We start from the raw sequence: 19,816 nt of genomic DNA on the forward strand, positions 1-19,816 counted from the left end.
GAGTGGAATCCTCCTAGACGAGAATCCTCAAGGGTCAGAGAAAGTACAGAAACGGTGGCACTTTCATATGAACAGGAAACTCCCTAAGGTTTCAGGAGGTAGGAAAACGTGGTCCTGGTTTGAAGGCTGCCACACATGAGAGAGACGAGAATAGTCAAAGGAAATAAGTGGATAAGAGCTCAAGAAGACTAAGCTACAAAATGCACCAAATATGGATGAAAACAAAGCAATTTTAGGATTCATATGGAACTCTGAAAATAGAGACATCATGGGATTTGAGTAGGAATCCAAGTGAAGGAGATCTCTCTTTGCAATTAGCCGTGGAGTCTAGAAATAATGAATACGCCTGCATTAGGAGCCGATGACACGGAAGCAAGCCGAGGGGAGGAAAAGGCAAAGGCGGTGCACAGAAGCGTTACTCAAAGATGAATTCACAATGGAGGTGGCCAAGAAACCTTGATGGAGGATGGAAGGCACCAATACCTTTTTCCGGAACATTAGGCTTCTCCTTTTTGTGCTTATATTTGCTGACAATTTTGTGGAATAAGTTCTTTTTCTGAGACTGGAAAGGACCTACAGACAATATTAATATAAATATATTTTAAATTGACAATGTTTCATCAAACAATACTGTGTGTTCCTAAACAATTATACCCTCCTCCCACCTGTGGTACAAGCAAAGGAGTCACAAGAAATGCCATCTTGCGTATCTTCACTCTTCTAAACTAGTGCCCAGTGCCCTTCCTTAGGCTTATTTAGAACCCAGTGAAATTTCCCTCAGGAATGTATTGGACAGAAGCCCCCATTAGGGCTGGGACTCCCTACACAGAAACTGCAGATTTAGTGACTAGAGACAGACCACAACCCATAACTGCAGAGCAACTCAAGTCTTCAACAAAGAAGTGATTTTACTTTCTTTAGATTCCTCAGTATCGTGAAGGAAAGGATGGTAGGGGCATTTCTTCTAAGAAACTGGTTTACATAATAAGAACAGCACTTTCAGGACAATAATTGGCCTGATAGCATAGGATAGCTTTCTAGCTTTTTCTGAGGTTATTCTGGGAAGAAAAGGTGCTTTAAAAATAGAAAAATATTTGCCCAAAAAATCGGGTGAGAGGGAAGCGAAGTCTCAGACTGTATCTTCATTTTCCCAGGTAAAGAAAACAGAACTAAGATTTGTCAATCACCCAATCAGAGATGCCAACAGCAGCACTAACCTCCCCAAAGCAGGTTTCTTTCTATACTTTGCTGATACATTCCTTTGTGAAACTGACTCAAATCATCTTATGTCACTTGTTTGCTCATCTGTAAATGGGGATAATGACAGAGCGTAACTCAAAGAGTGGACGTGAGGATTTAAGAGTTAGAGACTCTATAAGCTGCCCCTGCTGCCACTGGCCACCTGCCAGCACCTGTACCCACATGCACTGCCCTCTTGCCAAAGGCAAACCATTCACGCTCCTGCCTAAAGGAGACAACTCACTGGCTTTTAGGTTCACAGGTATCTGCAACTGTCACCAATTTTAGAACATTTCTATTGCCTCAAAAATTAATCCCATATCCTTTAGCTATCACCCTTCCCTATTTCTGCATTCCCTCTATCCCTAAGCAATCACTAACTAATCTACTTTCTGTCTCTACAGATCTGCCCATTCTGAAAATCTCATACAAATGAATCATGTAATACAGTCTTTTGTATGTGGATTCTTTGACTTGCTAGAATGTTTGCACGGCTCATCCATGTTGTAGCATGTATCAGCATTTCACTCCTTTTTGAAGGCTGAGTAGTGTTCTGCTGTATGGATACACCACATTTTGTTTATTCACTCATTGGCTGATAGGTATCTGGGTTGTTTCCACCTTCTGGCTATTATGAATAATCCTGTTACGATTACTCATATATAAGCTTTTTGTGTGGACATGCATGCTCATTTTTTTTTGGACATCGACCTAGCAGTAGAATTTGCTAGGTCATATGGTAACTCTATGTTTATAAACCTTTGGAGGAACCACCAGACTATTTAACATCTTGTCAACACTTACTATTTTCTGTCTTTGATTATGACCATCATTAGGATGTTTTTCTCTCATTGTAGTTTTGATTTGAGTTTTCCTGGTGCCAAATGATAAAGCATCTTTTCACGGGCCCACTGGCCATCTGTATACCTTCTCTGGATAAACGTTGATTCTGATAATTTGTCCATTTTTAAACTGAGTTGTCTTTCTTCTTACTGAGTTGTAAGAGTTGTTTATACATTCTAGATAAAAGTCCTTTATCAGATACGTAGTTTGCAAATATTTTCTCCCATTCTGTGGACTGTCTTTTCACTTTATTAGTGTTCTATGAAGCACAAAAGTTTTAAACTTTCTAATGGTCCAATTTATTTACTTTGTATTTTGGTGTCACATCAAAGGATCCATTGCCAAATCTGAGGTCACTAAGATTTGACCGCTATGCTTTCTTTGAAAAGTTTTATACCTTTAGCTTTTACATGGAGGTCTTTGATCCATTTCGAGTTAATTTTTGTGTATTGTGTGAGGTAAGTAAGAGTCCAAATTCATTCTTTTGTGGTTATCCAGTTGTTCCAGCACTGTTTTGAAAAGACTAATTTTTTCCCCATTGAATAGTCTTACCTTCCTCATTGAAAAACCATTGGCCAGTGATGTATAGGTCTGTTTCTGGGCCTTCATTTCTATTCCGTTAACCTATATAACTGTGTCAGTACCATGCTGTCTTGCCTATTGGTTTTTGTAGCTAGTTTTAAAACTGAAAAAATTATTTTGACTATTCTGAATCTCACAATTCCACATTAATTTTAGAATCTATAAAAGAAGCTGGAATTCTAATAGGTATTGGGTTGAATCTGTAGATCAATTTGAAGGAGTATTTCCACCTTAACAATATTAAGTCTTCCAATCTATGAACATGGAATGTTTTTTCCATTTATTTTGATTGTCTTTCTTTCAACAATACTTTGTAGTTTTCAAAGTGCTGCACATCTTTTGTTAAATTTATTCCTATGTATTTTATTCTTTTTGATGTTATTATAAATGGAATTGTTTTCCTAATTCACTTTCAGATCATTCACTGAAACTGTACAGAAATACAATGGATTTTTTTTTTTAAAATTTAAATTCTAGTTAGTCGACATACTGTTCAATATTGGTTTCAGTAGTAGAGTTCAGTGGTTCATCGTTTACATATAACAGCCAGTGCTCATCACAGCAAGTGCCCTCCTTAATACCCATCATTCATCTATCTCATCCCCCCATCCCTCCATCCACCCTGTTTGTTCTCCATAGGTAAAAGTCTCTCATGATTTGTTTCCTTCTCTCTTTTGTCCCCAGTCCTGAATGTTCATATGTTTTCTTTCTTAAATTCCACATATGAGTGGAATCATGGTATTTGTCTTTCTCTGACTTATTTCACATAGTATAATACACTCTAGCTCCATCCTCGTTGTTGCAAATAGCTATATTTCATTCTTTTTGATGGCTGAGTAGCATCACACACACACACACACACACACACACACACCCACATCTTTATCCATTCATCAGTTGATGGGCACCTGGGCTCTTTCCAGGTTTGGCTATTGTTGATAATGCTGCTATAAACATTGGGGTGCATGTATTCCTTTGAATATGCACTTTTTTATCCTTTGGGTAAATAGCTAGTAGTGCAATTGCTGGATCATAGGGTAGTTCTATTTTTAGCTTTTTGAGGAACCACCATACTGTTCTCCAGGGTGGTTACACCAGTTTGCATTCCCGCCAACAGTGCAAGAGGGTTCCCCTTTCTCTGCACTACAGCTGATTTTTGTATGCTTCAACCCAGTTGAACTCATTCATCTATTAGCTATAGTAGTTTTCTGGGGACACCATAGGTTTTCTATATAAAATATCATGTCATCTGTGAATAGACGTAGTTTTACTTCTTCCTTTCCACAATATACATGTCTTTTGTTTCTTTTTCTTGACTAACTGTCCTGGCTAGAACCTCAAGTACAATGCTGAACAGAAGTGCTGAGAGTGGACATCCTTATCTTGTTCCCTACCTTAGGAGGAAGCATTGTCTGTCACTATTAACTCGGATGTTGTGAGATTTTTGTAGATGCTCTTTATCAAGTTGAGGAAGTTTCCTTCTACTCTGAGTTTGTTGAGTAGTCTCATGAAATATGTTGGATTTTGTCAAATGCTTTTTTTTCTAAATCTATTAAGATGATCACATGTGTTTTCTGTTGTTGTTTTATTGATATAGTATATTACATTGATTTTTGGATATTAAACCAACCTTGAATTCTGGGAGTAAAATCCTGCCTGGTAATGGTATATAATTCTTACTATATGTTGCTGGATTTAGTTTCCTACTATTTTGTTACGGAATTTTATGTCCCTATTTGTAAAAGAGCTATGATCTGTAGTTTTTCTTGTGACATCTTTGTCTTATTTTGACATTCGGGTCATAATTGGCCTCACAGAATGAATTAGGAAATATTCCCTCTTCTAATTTTTGAGTGAGTTTGTGAAAAATTGATATTAATCTTTTTTAAATGTTTGGTAGAATTTAGCAGTGAAGCCTGGGTTGTTGTTTTTTTTTTTCCTTTGGTACTTTTGTGATTACTAAATTCGATCTCTTTAGTAGCTATTGTTCTAATTCAGACTATTTCTTCTTATCAGTTTTCGTAGTTTGTGCTTTCTAGGAATTCTCCAATTCATGTAGGTTATCTAATTTATTGATATATAACTGTTGATATTATTCCTATATAATCTGTTCCATTTCTGTAAGGTCAGCAGTAATGTCCCCTATTAGATTTTTTATTGTAATAACTTTAGTCTTCTCTCTTTTTTAATTGGTCAGTCTATCTAAACATTTCTCCAATTTGTTGTTCTTTTCAAAGAACCAGCTTTTGGTTTCATTGACTCTTTTTGATTTTCTATTCTTTAATTTTATTAACTTCCTCTCTAATCTTTATCATTTCCTTTCTTCTACTTCCTTTAGGTTTCATTTGCTTTTTTTTTTTAAACAGTGTTTCAAGGCAGGTCAAGATTACTGATTTGAGATCTTTTATCTTTCTTGACATATACATTTATAGCTATAAACTCTGTCTTAGTTGTATCCCATAAACTTTGGCATGTTGTATTTTCAGTTTTATTCATCTCAAAGTATTTTTTGATTTCCTTATTAATTTCTTCTTTGACTTACTGATTATTGAGTATATGTGCTGCCAAAGTAGGCACTGACTTATCGGCTATTTAGAATGTATAGCTTAATATCCACATATTTGTTTCCCAAACATTTTTCTGTTGTTGATTTTTAATTTCATTCCACTGTGATCAGAAAGCATAATTTGAATTACTTCAGTCCTTTTAAATGTGTTGGTTTGTTTCATGGCCTAGTGGATAGTGCATTCAAGAGACTGTTCCAATGTGCACTACAGAAGAATGTATATTCTACTACTGACAGGCGGAGTGTTTTATATATAGGCAAAGCTTGGAGATATTGCAGGTTTGGTTCCAGACCATCGCAATAAAGCAAACACTGCAATAAAGTGAATCAAATGAGTGTTTTGGTTTCCCAGGGCATATAAAAGTTATGTTTACATTATACTATAGTCTATTAAAGTGTTCAATAGCAGTAGGTCTACAGAAAATGTACATAATTTAATGAGAAGAGATTTTATTGCTACAAAGGCTAACCATGGGACACCTGGGTGGCTCAGGTTGGTTAAGCACCTGACTTTTAAATTTCAGCTTAGGTCATGATCTCAGGATTGAGCCTTGCACTGGATTCCACACTCAGCATGGAATCTGCTTGAGATTCTCTCTCTGCAAATAATTAAAATAAAATCTTTAAAAAAATGCTAACCATTATGAGTTGTAATCACTGATCACAGATCACCAAAGTATGACACAGAGACACCAAGTGAGTAAATGCTGAAATGCCAACAGACTTGCTTGAGACAGTATTGACAAAGACCTTCAATTTGCAAAACAACACTGCATCTGTTAAGTGTAATAAAATGAGGTATACATGTATGTCTGTTAGGTCCAGTTAATGCAGAGTGGTCAAGTCTTCTCTTTCCTTGTTGATCTTTTGCCTAGTTGTCCTATCAAACCCATTATTTTTCCCATAGCACTTCTCACCTTCTAACACATTATATGCTTTGCTTAGGCTGGTACCCCTGCCATAATGTAACCACATGGCAGCAGGGTTCTCTGTTTTCACATGCCGGAATGGTGTTTAGCAGATGGTTGGTTCTGCACAGTATCTGCTCCATGAACAAACAAACTTCTTAAACCACTGACTGGCACAAAGGAAGAGCTCCAGAAATGACATCTGTCGCTATTATTACCGATAATAGAAAGTTGTGCAAGTGTTTTTTGATGACTACACCAAGCCATCCTTTTAAATAACGAAAAGCAAATACTTCTGGATTAGCTGGTGGTGGTTTGAAATAGAAACAGAATATGCCTTGTTGATTTCTTAGGGGGCAAGGGGGGAAGTGAGCAACAAGGGAAAGAAAATAAATTTAACACAAAAAATATATTGTATATGTACATACTACATTAATATTACAGGTATTCTCTATAATCCATTAACAATCACTGCCTCCTATGTATTTTATACAACCCAGGAAATTCAGGGCTGGTGCACCTGAATGATACACAGGCAATCACAGAAAAGAGAAGTGGAAGAATGCAGAAAAACAATTCTGAGACCTCTTAGGACCATAAGGATGGATGAAATGGGTTAGGAAAGAAGCAAAGGATACGTATTTTCAGACCCAACCATACTCAGTGAAATCTGAAAAGTACAATTTAAGGACAAAGCTAAAGATAGAGGTTGTCAATTTTAACATGAGAAAAGAACATCCAGAGTGATTTAGTACATAGAGGAGCTTCTGTAAACTTTTATTTTTAAACTTCCTTGCTCCCAGCCATCCCCCAAACTATAGCTATAAAACAAAACTTCAGATAAAAAAGAAAGTGACAAACTTGAAGGAGTAATAGACAAGATATAATTGCAGTCACTGAGAACCAGCAATTTCAGAGTCAAGAAATGAACAATCTGACTTCTGCTCACCCCTGTGGTACATACGTGTGATATTTTGTCTAGAGGAAAATAAAGTCAAAATTTGTGATAAATAGCAAATACAGGAAATTTGCTACCATTTTTTCCTTAGTTAATTATATCAACTCAGCAACATACATGGAGGGAAAAGAAGGTAGGCAGGAAGTGAAAAGTGAAAAAGAGTTTTAGAAGGAATGGTTCAGAAAGCAAAACATGCAATGGAGGGCACCTGGCTGGCTCCGTCGACAGAACATGCAACTCCCGATCTTGGGGCTGTGAGTTCCAGCCCCACGTTGCGGGTAGAGGTTACCTTAAAAAAAATTGCAATAGTCTTTCACTAAACTACTAGGTCAAGTTCTGATTCTATTACTTTCCCTCATCTCCCTACCGAATTTCTTGAAAGAGTGTTTGAATCAGCTTCTACTTCCTTATGACAAAAATCACTTGTTGCCGGCATGGAAACTAGCTTAGGAGTGGCTCTACTTTTGGGCAGGATGGCCTGTATTGTGATGATATCCATCGCCTTTGCACATAACTTCACAGCTGGGGAGAACATTGAAAACCCCAACCTGAGAAGATAAGAGGGCTACCATAGAGACATTAAGAATAACCTTTCTAACACATTAACATTATTCATGGTTTGCTAAAACATGGACATCTTGGGGGTAAGGAGGTATAGTGATACAGGAGCCACTTCGGTATTAGCCTGGTGTGATCATTTCTCAAGGTGAGCAGGTGATATGAATTAAGTGAACCTTGTTCTTTAGAACTGTTGTAGGGAACAAAGGTTACGCGTGACTCGAATGGTGGTGGCTTATGCCCAGGTTCTATGGTTTCATGTTTCTAAGCTATAAAAAGAGCAGAACTTTTATTCCAAAACTAGGCTGTCACTTTTGTAATAGACAAATAAATAATAAATAACCAATGAAACAATAAATTCCTTTGTGATAATTTATAGCAAAGTGCTCCCAGCTACTGGGCATGTGGATCTGCTGACTTGAATAAGTCTGAGTAATAAAGTTCGGATTCACTGAGGGGCAGGCACTACCTCACTGGGCTGGACATGAAGGCCTTGTTAGGGAACTTGGGGTTACATCAGGTAGTAAACCTTTTAGATCTGCAAATGTGCTGTCACCACGTTCCTGAAAATACTTAGTGGCGATGAAGATGCTCAAACAGTGAAGAGGGCAAAATACAGAGTTCTGCTTTAACTGGAAGCTGTAACGTCCTGACACGAAGGGCTGGTGGGGCTGACATCAGCTCTCAGTCCTCTAACACTGAAAGTATCCTCAGTTTGGCTCAATCTCAAACAGGGGATTCTGCCCTCAACCTTTAATTTTGTAAACCTACTTCTTTTATTACCATTGTAATTTTTAAAAAATCTCAAATCCTTAATCACTGGGAATTCCAACCTTAAAATCTAAGCATGGACTGGAAGAAAAATGAGGACCGACAGCATGTTTGATAACAGGCTAAGGAACAATGTGAGAAGACTAAGAGATAGAGAAGGAGAAGTGAAGTCAAGGGTCAAGCTGGGACATAATTTAAACACTCTAAGTTGAACTCAATTAACTTTTTCTCAATTAACTTTGTCTGAAAATTACTATTCTGTAGAGCACTTTGACTTCTGATACTTTTGTAAAAGTGCTTCATACATTAACAATATACTTAAAAGAATGTGTCAAAACCTATCTCTTAAGTTACAATTAAATTTAGATTTATAATTTAAAGCCTTCATTCGAATACACACAAGTAACTATGAGAGATAAACCAGAAAACCTGGCGGGCACGGGCTGCCTCAGCTGAACGGCACCAGAAGTTAGGTGGGTTGCAATTTACTAGGTAATTTGTTCTTAGAAACAAACGGAAATTCTTTTCCTAAGTCATCAAGCTCTGCCTGCTATAATGTAGCCTGAGCCCAGTCAGAGGAAGGTGGCATTTAGTTATTTTCATCCATTTCTGTTGCAGAGTTTCTGACAAGACCCATTATACAGACGTGAGGGACGGGACAAGGCAGAAACAGTAGGGGGGACACTGGACAAGGGGCAGAAACTCCTTGGAAATAGAGATATCCCTAAGGAGGCCACTGAGACAGCAGAAGTGTAAACCTCAGCAGATACTATGTTGTTGAGATCTAGAACTGTATAATGCACACATAACCATTTCCTCTAGACAGCATTTCAGAAAAACTATACATTTCATATAACCTGGAGTAGCTAAAAAAAGTTCGTAGTGTAAGGCAGGGAAAAATATAGTAATTGCTGAATGATACACACAGGAGAAACTACGGACAAAGTACCAAATTGTTGGAGGAGAAATGAGGTTTCCTATGGATACATGCTCTTTTGTTAATAAACTAATGATCTCATACTCAGTTTTTGCTTTGAACAATTCATTATGCAAAGGTGCAAAGAGTCTAGAGTCTAAGAAAACAATCTTCTCTATCCTCTAAAGATCAGGCAATTACAGCACAGCTGGTATGATAATTTCATTAATAACCTGTATGATAGTACACTGGTGCTGCTAATGCCAAATTACAATTAGTTACAAATACTATTTCTTTAGTTTGCGAAATAGAGAATATATTACTTAGTTTCTGCTTTATTTTAACTGCATTTTGCTCCATGAGTCAGAACGCAGAGCAAAATCTAGTCTTGAAAGACTCCTACCTACGTAATTACTGATAGACTGTAAGGACCCAGTGGCTCGGCGGCTTGAGAGGCATAACGGAAGAGTTAAGATGATACTGTATGAAGTATAATCCGAAGCTCCAAAAAGCTGTTTCACATCAAAAGAAATACTGTTAATCTCAGCTGGGAGAGGAAAAACATATAACAGATAACTAAGACCCAAGAGAAGGTCTCATGAAAATAGATCCTAACTCAGGGTTTTACAGCTTTACAAAAATAAATCTATTGTTACATTCCCTGATAATTTGGCCAACTTCAGGGCTCGAAAATGAATGTCTCAAACTACCAGGAGTGGAGGAGGAGAATACAACCTGCACATCAATCAATTAAGTTCCATTTTATTGGCTTGTCGGGTATTTATCAGCAACTTTAAGTCCAAGAATTATGGGAGCTCACGGTACCTGGCATCTTTGGGCTCACGGACTACTCTGCCTATTCCTAAATGTCTCCAGGGCACAAAGACTGTCATTTCATTGGGTCATCCATTACAGTGCTCAGCTACCTACCTGTCAACAAGGCTACTTTATTTCTTTCCTACTTATCTTGGAAGATCTCGATACAACCCTATTTTATTTTCCCAGATGAGCAAACCTGGTGATGCAACATTTCTTTTTTAGTTCTTTATTCACTAGACTTGTTTTTATTGACCACAGAGGAAAACCAAGCTAATTCTGAAATCACTTTTATGTTCCTCTCTGCTTTTAATCACGAAGGGCGAGTTTCTTTAGCCACAGAGATCTATCTTGAGATACAGATCTCAAAGCGACCCTCCCCAGCTGTGTCAACTGCAGTGTGCAAAGGAGCTTTTAGGTCTCGAGGGAGAAAGGTTTAAGTTTCTTCAAAGAAACCGTAATTTTTCCTAGCCCTTATATAGTCCCTCTAAATCCATGAAATTGTGTCTGCTCATTAATATTTATCTCTGATCATTATCCACAAATGCTTGAATTTAGCAAGATTTATGCAAAGATACGTATCATTTTATACCTATTTGCCTATCCATCTGTCTAAAATACACCAAAAAAGGGAATTTATCTGATTTGACGTGAAACAGGCAACAGGCAGCCACTTTTGGAGGGTAATGAAAAAACTCTTCCATCAAATCCTGCGAGCATCAGAAACTCAGCCACACCAGTTCTTCATCTCTCCGTTCACTGTCCTTACAAGTACAGGAGACTAAGAGAATGAAGTCTTTCACATCTGTATGGAAAACTAGAGGTACATTTCCCCACCGATCTTGAGACCTAAGTCAAATCAGAAGACAAGTTTCTCAGTAAGAGCGTGCCGTCACTTTGGGCAGGACGATCCTTTATTGTGCTTGAATGTCCTGAGCTGGCTATCATGCTTAGAACCCAAGTCCCTGCCCCACATATAATGGTGGTCTCACACTCTTTAAAACCCCCCTCTTACCTACAGTGTTGCCCTTGATGAATGCTGATACCCACCCAAGTCAGGCTGATAATTTTGAAAGCTTCCCTCATACCCACAAGGAAGAATCTGATATTCTTCAAAATGAATATACTCAAATAATATTTTTCTAAACTTAACAAAACCACTTTCAATCTATGGCTGGAGGATTATTTGCATTTGGCTTTATTTTCATTTGGTTCACACTGCCAGTAAAGAATGAAGTTTTCTGATTAGGCACATAGAATGATTTCACAGTCCCGGAGTCGAACCTGTCACAGAGACAGCGAACAGAGGAATTAGGGTCGGCCAGCAGTTTCTGCTCAAGAAAAGCTCCACATCTCCAAGTCAGAATTCGGGAGAGCAGAAAGTCGAAGACCATGTGCAACACTCTCAAAAGAGCCACACCTTTCGGGGCAAATGTGCAGGCTGAGATGGCAGAGAAGAGAGGCTGAGGAGGATTAGGAGGGAAAGAAGGGAGCGAGAAGTGAGGCAGGAACCATACCAATAATCCTGGAAAGCAAGCTAAAATTCCAACTGGCTACTGCCTCACTGCCTCACTGCCTCAGTCTAAATCCAATTACGTATCTAGAGGGAGTTGCAGAAGCACAGAAGAGCAGTGAGATGCCGGCCTCCCGGCAGGAGGCGTAGCACACATCTAACCTTTGCTGGTTTTAGTCGGTTCTGAGGACATGTTTCCAGTCTTCTTCTTTTTCCTTGGGACAGGGACGCATTTCCGGTCAAACGTGACAGGACTATATTGAGGGAGGCTGTTGAATTTTTTTTCAAATTCTTCATCCAGCTTTGCTGAGCTAATAAGAGAAGGGGGATGGCATCGATCAGCACAGGACATAAATATTTAAACAGAAAATGATACAAGATAGATTTTAAGATATTCCATTTCAAAACAGGGTCCCCGAGAATTAGGGCACTGTTGATAAATTCTGTGCAAGGACAAAAACATCTGTTCACAAATGCTTGAGAAGATTTATCAGTACAGCTTTCTCAGTCAATTCCCAGGAAAGGTTATCTTATTGCCTTAGAAAAGCAGAAACACCATTTAAATATAAGAATATTTCTGAAGTTCTCTCCATTGGCACGGACATTTTTCATTAAGTTCAGTACAATGCATATTCCATCCAGACAAGTTTCTCATTCTAAAGATTTGTATATAAGTACCTCCATTGGCAGGCTTATTGGTAACAGGGTATGGATCAGTACTTCTGTAAGATTTGTTTTTTAAGAAAATATTTATTGACTAGTACTTGATTAAAACATATCCAACACATAAAGAAAACACACAAAAAAATTCTGAATATCAGAAAAATATCAGACCGGGATGATGATAAAGCACTCAACAAGGGAAGCCAGTGTTCGATGAACACGCTGGCGGAAAGACAGCTGCGTGTTAGCGCAAACAACGGGTGACTTCAGAAATGGCACCAGCAAAGTGGGGAAATCTCCAGGCTGCTTCTGTCTCCAAGGCCCCCACCCAGCCATGGCAGCATGCCTGCTGGATCCTTGCTGAGACTTATTAACTAAGATGAAACCCAAACAGATGGGAGAAGCTACAGCAGAACGGCTGTGTGTCCTGGATGCAAAATGGAAGGCATTCTGGGAAGAGAGCAGCCTTAAGTTAACTTACGAGAAGGTAATAGCTCATGTGTTAAGGCTGCTACCTAGGGGGTGTACTTTAGGTGCGTCCACCTAGAACTTCTGTTTGGAGAAATACACGAGTTGGGCAACAGAGACAGAAGCCTATCAGAATGGTCAATGGAAAAAGGCCGTTACTAAGTTCTATCAAAGCAGGGAGGACGGTAGGTGGGGGTGACGCTCCGTCATTAACAATCATTTTTCATCCAGGTCTAAAATGTTTACACTAATGGAAAATCAGATAATAACCAGATATTATCAGAAAGGGATCTATAATTTGTGAATTTTTCAGACAATCTGAAAAACCAAAAGAAAATTAGGAAAATGTGAGCTAGAACTCATAAGATCCCTTGGGGCTTTTTTTTCCTTTTCTTTTTTCACCTAGAATAATCATCTATGTTTTTCTTGGGGAGGTCTATAAGATTAGAACTGCCAATACTCAGTGCATTTTCCTTGGCTACAAATAGCACATTTTCTGTGATAAAAGGGGTTAACATGCTCATTTAGAAATCTCAGAGAAGACTGATAGACACTGGCATTTCTCACTGCTCATCCACTATATTGGCGTGTTCTAAACAAAGCAGACCCAGACAGTCTAATTCTGACAGGCCTATATGAAGGGGGGCGGAAACAGCAAAGACCAGAGGTTTACTGTTGATTAGAGCCTACAGAAAAACCACACTCCCAGTTACATACATGTGCCTTCCTTAGAAATTATTAAAACAAAACAACCCACACACCAATCTCTTTTAGGAGATAGATTTTCAAAAGATTGTTTCACTTTTCTTGTTCCAAAGAAGGCTAGCGGAAACACCTCTCCCAGCGTCAGCCGTTTCTAATGGAAGCATCAGAAACCTTTCTGCTGGGGAGGCTTAATGCCTGCTTGATTCTGCTAGGACTTCATAATGTCTGCAGTGAGAACTGCTTCTCCCCACAGGGCTCTGGTACTTCCAGAAGATACAGAGCACCGGTCCTGAACTCAGTGGTCACATTTTTAGGAAATCCTGCATTTGAAAATACCATTTGACGATAATGAATATAAGAATTTTCATGTCACTGTTTAAAGCACAGTGTAGGCAAAACTAAAGTGAATTGCTCTGGACGTTTAAAATATTAGAAGGGAAATACATAAAAATTATAAAAATATCATCTTAAAATAAACAATCCTGAGGAATTTCACAACATGAGAAAGAACTTCCACTCTCCTACTTTGTGATGACCTAGAGCCTTAGAATTAACTGGATTTTAAAGCACTGTAACTTCCAAGGGGAAAAAAATATATTATTCCACTAACAGAAATGCAAATATTTATGAATAAACCAAATACAATACTCCCAATGCATGGAATTTGCATACCTTTAAACACACTTATGAAAAAATATGGAAAATATAAAAATGTACTTATTTCTATTCAATGTATTCTTTTCAAGTTGGGCTAATAAGAAATCTCAAAGGATTTTTAAAATAGCACTACTGAATATGCAGATACTTTCCTCACCAATTTAAAGTATGGAATCTCCTAACAAAATGTTTTATATTAAGATTGGTATTAAGAATCTTTGGAATCACATTAAAAATGAAGTAATTAATGATTTTGTCTTGATGTATGTTATTGCTTGATACTGCATTTCAACACATAATTAATTACTGAATATTCTCTGTAGCAGGAGAATAGTCAATCTAACATTTTTATCTTACAGCAACAGAACATGGTTTAAACAAAAAAGGTTAGACAGAGGTAGAAACATAATTTTATTTACCTTATATTTTTGAGCTGTCATCTTATTTTATAAATATATGTATATAACCTTTAGAAATATTAAATAAAATATATACAGTAAGTAAAATGGGCAAAATGTAAACATGCTTATAGAATATCCATTGTAAACCTCAGATGGGAAAATGTGTCCTGGCAATATTAAAGTATTTACAATGTCACACCACTAACACATGGTGGGCCTCAATTCAAACTCAGGCCTACATCCAAAATCGACATACTTTACACTAGACCTAAAATGTGAATGACAGTGTCACTCACACAACCACGTTCCCAGCAGGAACATGTGACACGCTAGATTTCTATTCTCTTACCGTGCTAAGACTGTAGTAAGTGCTGAATGAATACTCAAGAATAAGCAGTTAGTGATTTCTGTTTACACGTGGGGTCTATGCAGTGTGCTGACCGTGCTCACAGGCACTTACCCAAGGAGAGAATCTTCCTTTGGCTTTGTCTTCTTGAACTTCTTGCTCCCACTGGTCCCACTCTGGTTAAACGTCCAGCTTTCTTCATTCCAACACCCTTCATGGTCAGAGGAGTTTCCTTTTCCTGAGCTTCGTTTCCCTAAGGAAATTTAAGAGAAAGAACGCAGTTGGTATATTGGGATGAGGTTGCCTCACAAGTAATTTGTTGACCCCTCAGGTATCATTTGGATGACGCTATTTGTAATTGTTTCAATTTCAGAGTCCTCTAAGTGGTTCATGATGGATCACCTTTATTAATACAACATACAAAAAAGTGGATAGCCTTTGAGATCAGTTGTCTTGTCATAATGCAACAGGCAGTGTGTGTACTGTGTGACTTCAGAGACAGACAAACAACTACCAGCTTTTCCATTAGAGAATCAGACTAAGGTGTAGAAGCCCTTTGCGGGTAGGCAGTACTAATTCTAATTTCCCCAAGACTTTATTGGAATGATATCCCTGGAGAACTAAGTACTCCCAAGGATCTTCATTCAGGCCTTGTTAGACCCATGACTCACACATCTCTGAGTTGGAAGTTAGCCTGGCAAGAGGTAGTTCCCTAGCCAGATGCTGTATTTTAAAACAGATGAATTTATATAAAACACTCTGTGAAATAAGGTATACACATGAACTGGTTTAGTGTTTTAAAGAGCCCTTCACTTCAATTATAGTTTTGAGTACCTAATGGAGAGGGCTAGATAAGTTATTTGCTTTTGGAGCCTATAGGTCAAAATTTTGCCAAATATATCTGCTTGATTCAGGGAATTCTTTCCATCAGTTTTAAAAAATCAGACTAAGAGCTCCAAACATGCAGCGCCGATCCTTCAAAACAAGAAACCAGCCCATATCAGAAAAAAAAAAAAAAGGTCTGAACTACTTTGAACACATATCCTGAGATCTACCCACAGAAAGAATACAAAATCTCCACAATGGTGTTAAGAAAACATGCACACATGTAGGTAAAATGACAAATGTATGCGATCTATTAGCCATAAAGAACCGTACAGATGTAAAATACTGTTCTGACACCATACTGTTCTTTATGGTGGTTCTTCTCAGTGAGTTTAAAGGAGAAATCTGCTAGTTAGTCTTTTCCTTTCTGTAGAAGTCACTTACCTCTGTCAACATTAGCTCGCAGAGAGGTGAGCATGCCTTCAGACACCAGGGTTTTATAAAGAGCACCTTTGCAAGACCTCTCAGATTTCCGGGAGCCACAAGTCTCTATTTTTCTGTGACAGTCACTTTCCTCAGGCTTGGCCTGTCCTGACAGGCTGGGTGGTAATGCCTCCTCCGTGGGGGTCAACGGTTCTGCTTTTATACCCTCTGGCACCTCACCAGAAATGTTCTTGCTGGCAGAAATACTAATGAAATCTGGAGGTCTTGACTCTTTGGTGGTGTCTGAGGATTTCTCCTTTGACATTTTCTTCTCTCTTGATTTCACTTTTTTCTTTGGTGGCTTGGCATCCAAAATGCTTCCCTTGCCACTGGAGGATGTGCGGACCTTCTTGCGAGGGGTTTCTCCAAGTTTCTCAATGCCCCAGTCTCCCTTTGCAACGGCTTCAATGGTGTAGATGACACTCTCAATGTCGGACTCTGAAGACTGCCTCTTTTTGCAAGTCTTCTTGGGTGTGGATTTATCATTTCCATGTCGATCCATTTTGCTTTTCTTCTTTTTCTTTTTTAGCTTCTCTGGTTTGTTTAATGCTGTGGGATCGTCAATGATCATGATTCCACGAGGATGGCACATGTGATCCTTTCTACTGGGAACATCGCTTATTATGATCTTGCTACTGGCAGAATAAGAAAAATCAGGGAAGTGACTACATTGTTGATCTTCCTCTAGTTCTTCCTTTCTAATTTCTTTGGGATCTTCCATTTTTATATCCATTATATCATCCATTCGCAGCTCCTCAAAATTTCTTAGCTCCTTAGAATCTCTGACATTTTCCTTAGCTGGTTTTTCAAATTCTGCTTCCTTCTGTAACCTGGCGTCATCTGTTTTCTCCATTTTTATTTCTCTTTGTTCTTTGCCCTTCTCCAATTCTTTAATTCTTCCACCATCTGATTCTTTCGCCTTTATTAGCTTTGAGTCCTCCATTTTAACCCCCTCTGAGGCCAGACACATCTAAACGGTTCAAACAAAAATGGGAGAATAGCAAAAAATAGCCTTATTATTCTATACTTGAAATTAGCTTAAACTTTGAAAGTCTATCCCTCTTAAAAAATAATCAAGACAAACTTTACAATGATCAGTCCACTTCTGACAAACTAATTTAAATGACTCAAATTAATAAAAAGCCTTAGGCAACAGGACATATTCATTAAACTCTAGATAAGAATATACCCAAATTTTCATTTTCTAGCTTCATCAGAAGCTTTTTCTGTGAAAATACGATTTGGGAGAAGGAAGACGGGCTTCAGAGTTGGAAGACTGGAGTTTGAGTCTTAGTTTTGCTACTTGCTTACTTTGTGTCCTAGAACGAAAATGAGACATTTCACCCCTTACTCCTCTGCTGTTTTTTGTAAAATAAAAAGGATGGTAAGAATAGTTGTCTCAAGAGGATTCTGTGAGGCCTAGAGGAGACAATATACTGATGGCAATCTTCACTAAACAATCCTCAGACTGTTCAGATGTTTGCCTTTTCTTTTTTCTTGGGGAATGAGAAAAACAGTAGCATTTTTGACCTACCCACTTGAAATTAGAGATGAGAAGATGACTCATTAAATAACTACAGAAGGTTTTGGTTAATGAAAAAGACGTTATAGTCCTCAGATGTTGACACATAACCCGAGTAATCACGAAAGTGCTTAAAACTAAGTGGTGGTGTTTGCTTTTTTTTTTTTTTTTAAGACTCATTGAATGGAAGACTTGATCGGCTCTGAACTTACTCACCTGCAAATTCTGACCAGAACTAATGTGAAATTGCTACTGTCTTAATTGATCACAGGTAAGGGGACTATTCATATGCTTTTGCTATCAGAATCTTCATGCATTTGCATTATGCCCTGGGGGATTTAACTGCATAATGTTAGGATGCATATACTATATCATTTTCCTAACATCTGAAAAATTCTAAATACCAAAACACATCTGGCAGCAATTTGGTTATGTTTTTAAACTCCCCAAATTTCACACATAGGACCTTAAAGGAAACTCTTGCCATCTCCCTAACCCAGCTCCTAGGTACCTCGAAACTTCAATCTAAAAAACTATTTTCTGAAAGGGGAATTTGCAGCTTATTATAAAATTTATTTTCAATACCTGGATTTTCATTCATAAACATTCCCTGCAGGGCTCCCAAGTGTCAGGCCCCATGTAGGACCCCCAAGATAAAAAGATCATCCTCTGGGGTCAGACTTGGTTTGCGGGGACATAGTTAAATACACCAAGAAGGCTGGAATGATCGGTAAATATGGGACCTGTTATTGTTGCCTCCCTCAGGAAAACGGGAAAGAAAATGCAATAAGCCAGCATGCTCAGTAGGCTTGCTCTTTCTGTGGCAAAATCAAGATGGTAAGATGAGAGGTGGAGATCTGGCACTGTGGTTCCTACACAAACGTGGTAGCTGATGTACCTCGACCTACACAACCCCTCCTGCCCTCGAAGGAACGTTGCCATCACACTCATGTCTGAAGTAACTGAAAAAACCAGCAGCAGAAGGTCCATGAGAAACACTGCTAGCCTATAATAAATGCGTTAATTTATGTAACCAAAAAAAAAAAAAAAAAGAATACAAAGTTCAATAAGTTCCCCTCTCTGTCTTTGAGGATTCATCATGAGGCTGACGATGATGATTAGGCCAAGGGCACCACAGAAGTTCTCAGCCATTACTCATTTTACCTATTTTGTATTAGTAACTTAGAGGAAAAAGAGTTTGGGTTTTCTGAGCCCCCAGATCAAGCTCATGAGTAGGAAATTGATACTTAAAAAAAAAAATCACCAGTTTATCAATGGCAAATTATCAGAAATGCTAACATCTATAAAACTCATTTTTGAAACAGATAAGACATTCAATTAAATATCAGATCCTCTTTTACCTCACTTTTCCCCTTAGTACTTTCAATGCATCTCAAATCTTTCTGTGAGAATTATAATTGGTAAGTCTGATTGGTAAGGGGAGAAGGGGGAGGGGAGGCAGATTATGCAAGTTTTCAAAAAAATGAACATGACAAGAACACCCAGGGAAGATCCAGAATAGTATGGATTCACGACAGAGCTATCTTTTTTGGGAAATTATGTAAGTTAACTTTTAGACCTCAGCAAATAATTATGAAGACAGAGAACTTCCCTTTAGTAAACCTTAACAGACAGAAGATCAAAGCAAAAATGTTATTTTAACTCTGAAACACTGATATATTTAATTTCCCCTGCATGTTTTACTCTCATCAGAGAATTTGCTGTTTTGGGATTGATTTTGAAATTTTTATTTTCCTTTCCCGATTATCCTAGCCCTTCATGAATAACCATCCCACCCGGGGACAGAGACTATGCTAGCTCTGGAAAAAAGACCTGAAAGGCATCCTCAAGGTAAATTTTATGGTTTTTCAGCCACTATCACTCTGGTGACCTTTAATAAGTCATTCCAGGAGCCGCGTCCCATACGGGCACTGGTTTTTATAGTGGTATGCCAACAGTTTGTATTTGCATAGGTTCATCTTAGCAAACCTAATAATACTTTGCAAACTCCATTCTCTGCTTCAATATATTTCAAAATGATTCTCCTCATCACCCCTGATAGGATTCCACAGCTAG

At 38.2% G+C, this 19,816-nt stretch overlaps 1 protein-coding gene across 15 annotated transcripts in view; it reads right to left on the reverse strand.

Moving 5' to 3' along the window:
* Positions 1–19,816, reverse strand: part of BBX (BBX high mobility group box domain containing) — a 263,913-nt gene that overhangs the window by 18,807 nt on the left and 225,290 nt on the right. For 12 of the 15 annotated variants that reach the window (XM_087861645.1, XM_045785275.2, XM_045785273.2 and 9 more), the window contains 4 exons: positions 16,180–17,188; positions 15,025–15,163; positions 11,833–11,981; positions 484–573 (listed from right to left, as the gene is read on the reverse strand). In XM_087861645.1, coding sequence (XP_087717771.1) covers positions 484–573; positions 11,833–11,981; positions 15,025–15,163; positions 16,180–17,188 — 1,387 coding nt within the window. The remainder of the gene's footprint in view (positions 1–483; positions 574–11,832; positions 11,982–15,024; positions 15,164–16,179; positions 17,189–19,816) is intronic. The other 3 variants (XM_045785277.2, XM_045785278.2, XM_045785276.2) reach the window with 1 other exon arrangement.

The sequence above is a fragment of the Ursus americanus genome, chromosome 4, assembly GCF_024610735.1.
Source record: "Ursus americanus isolate L20-20 chromosome 4, mUrsAme1.1.p, whole genome shotgun sequence".
In the NCBI taxonomy this organism is placed as follows: Eukaryota; Metazoa; Chordata; class Mammalia; order Carnivora; family Ursidae; genus Ursus; species Ursus americanus.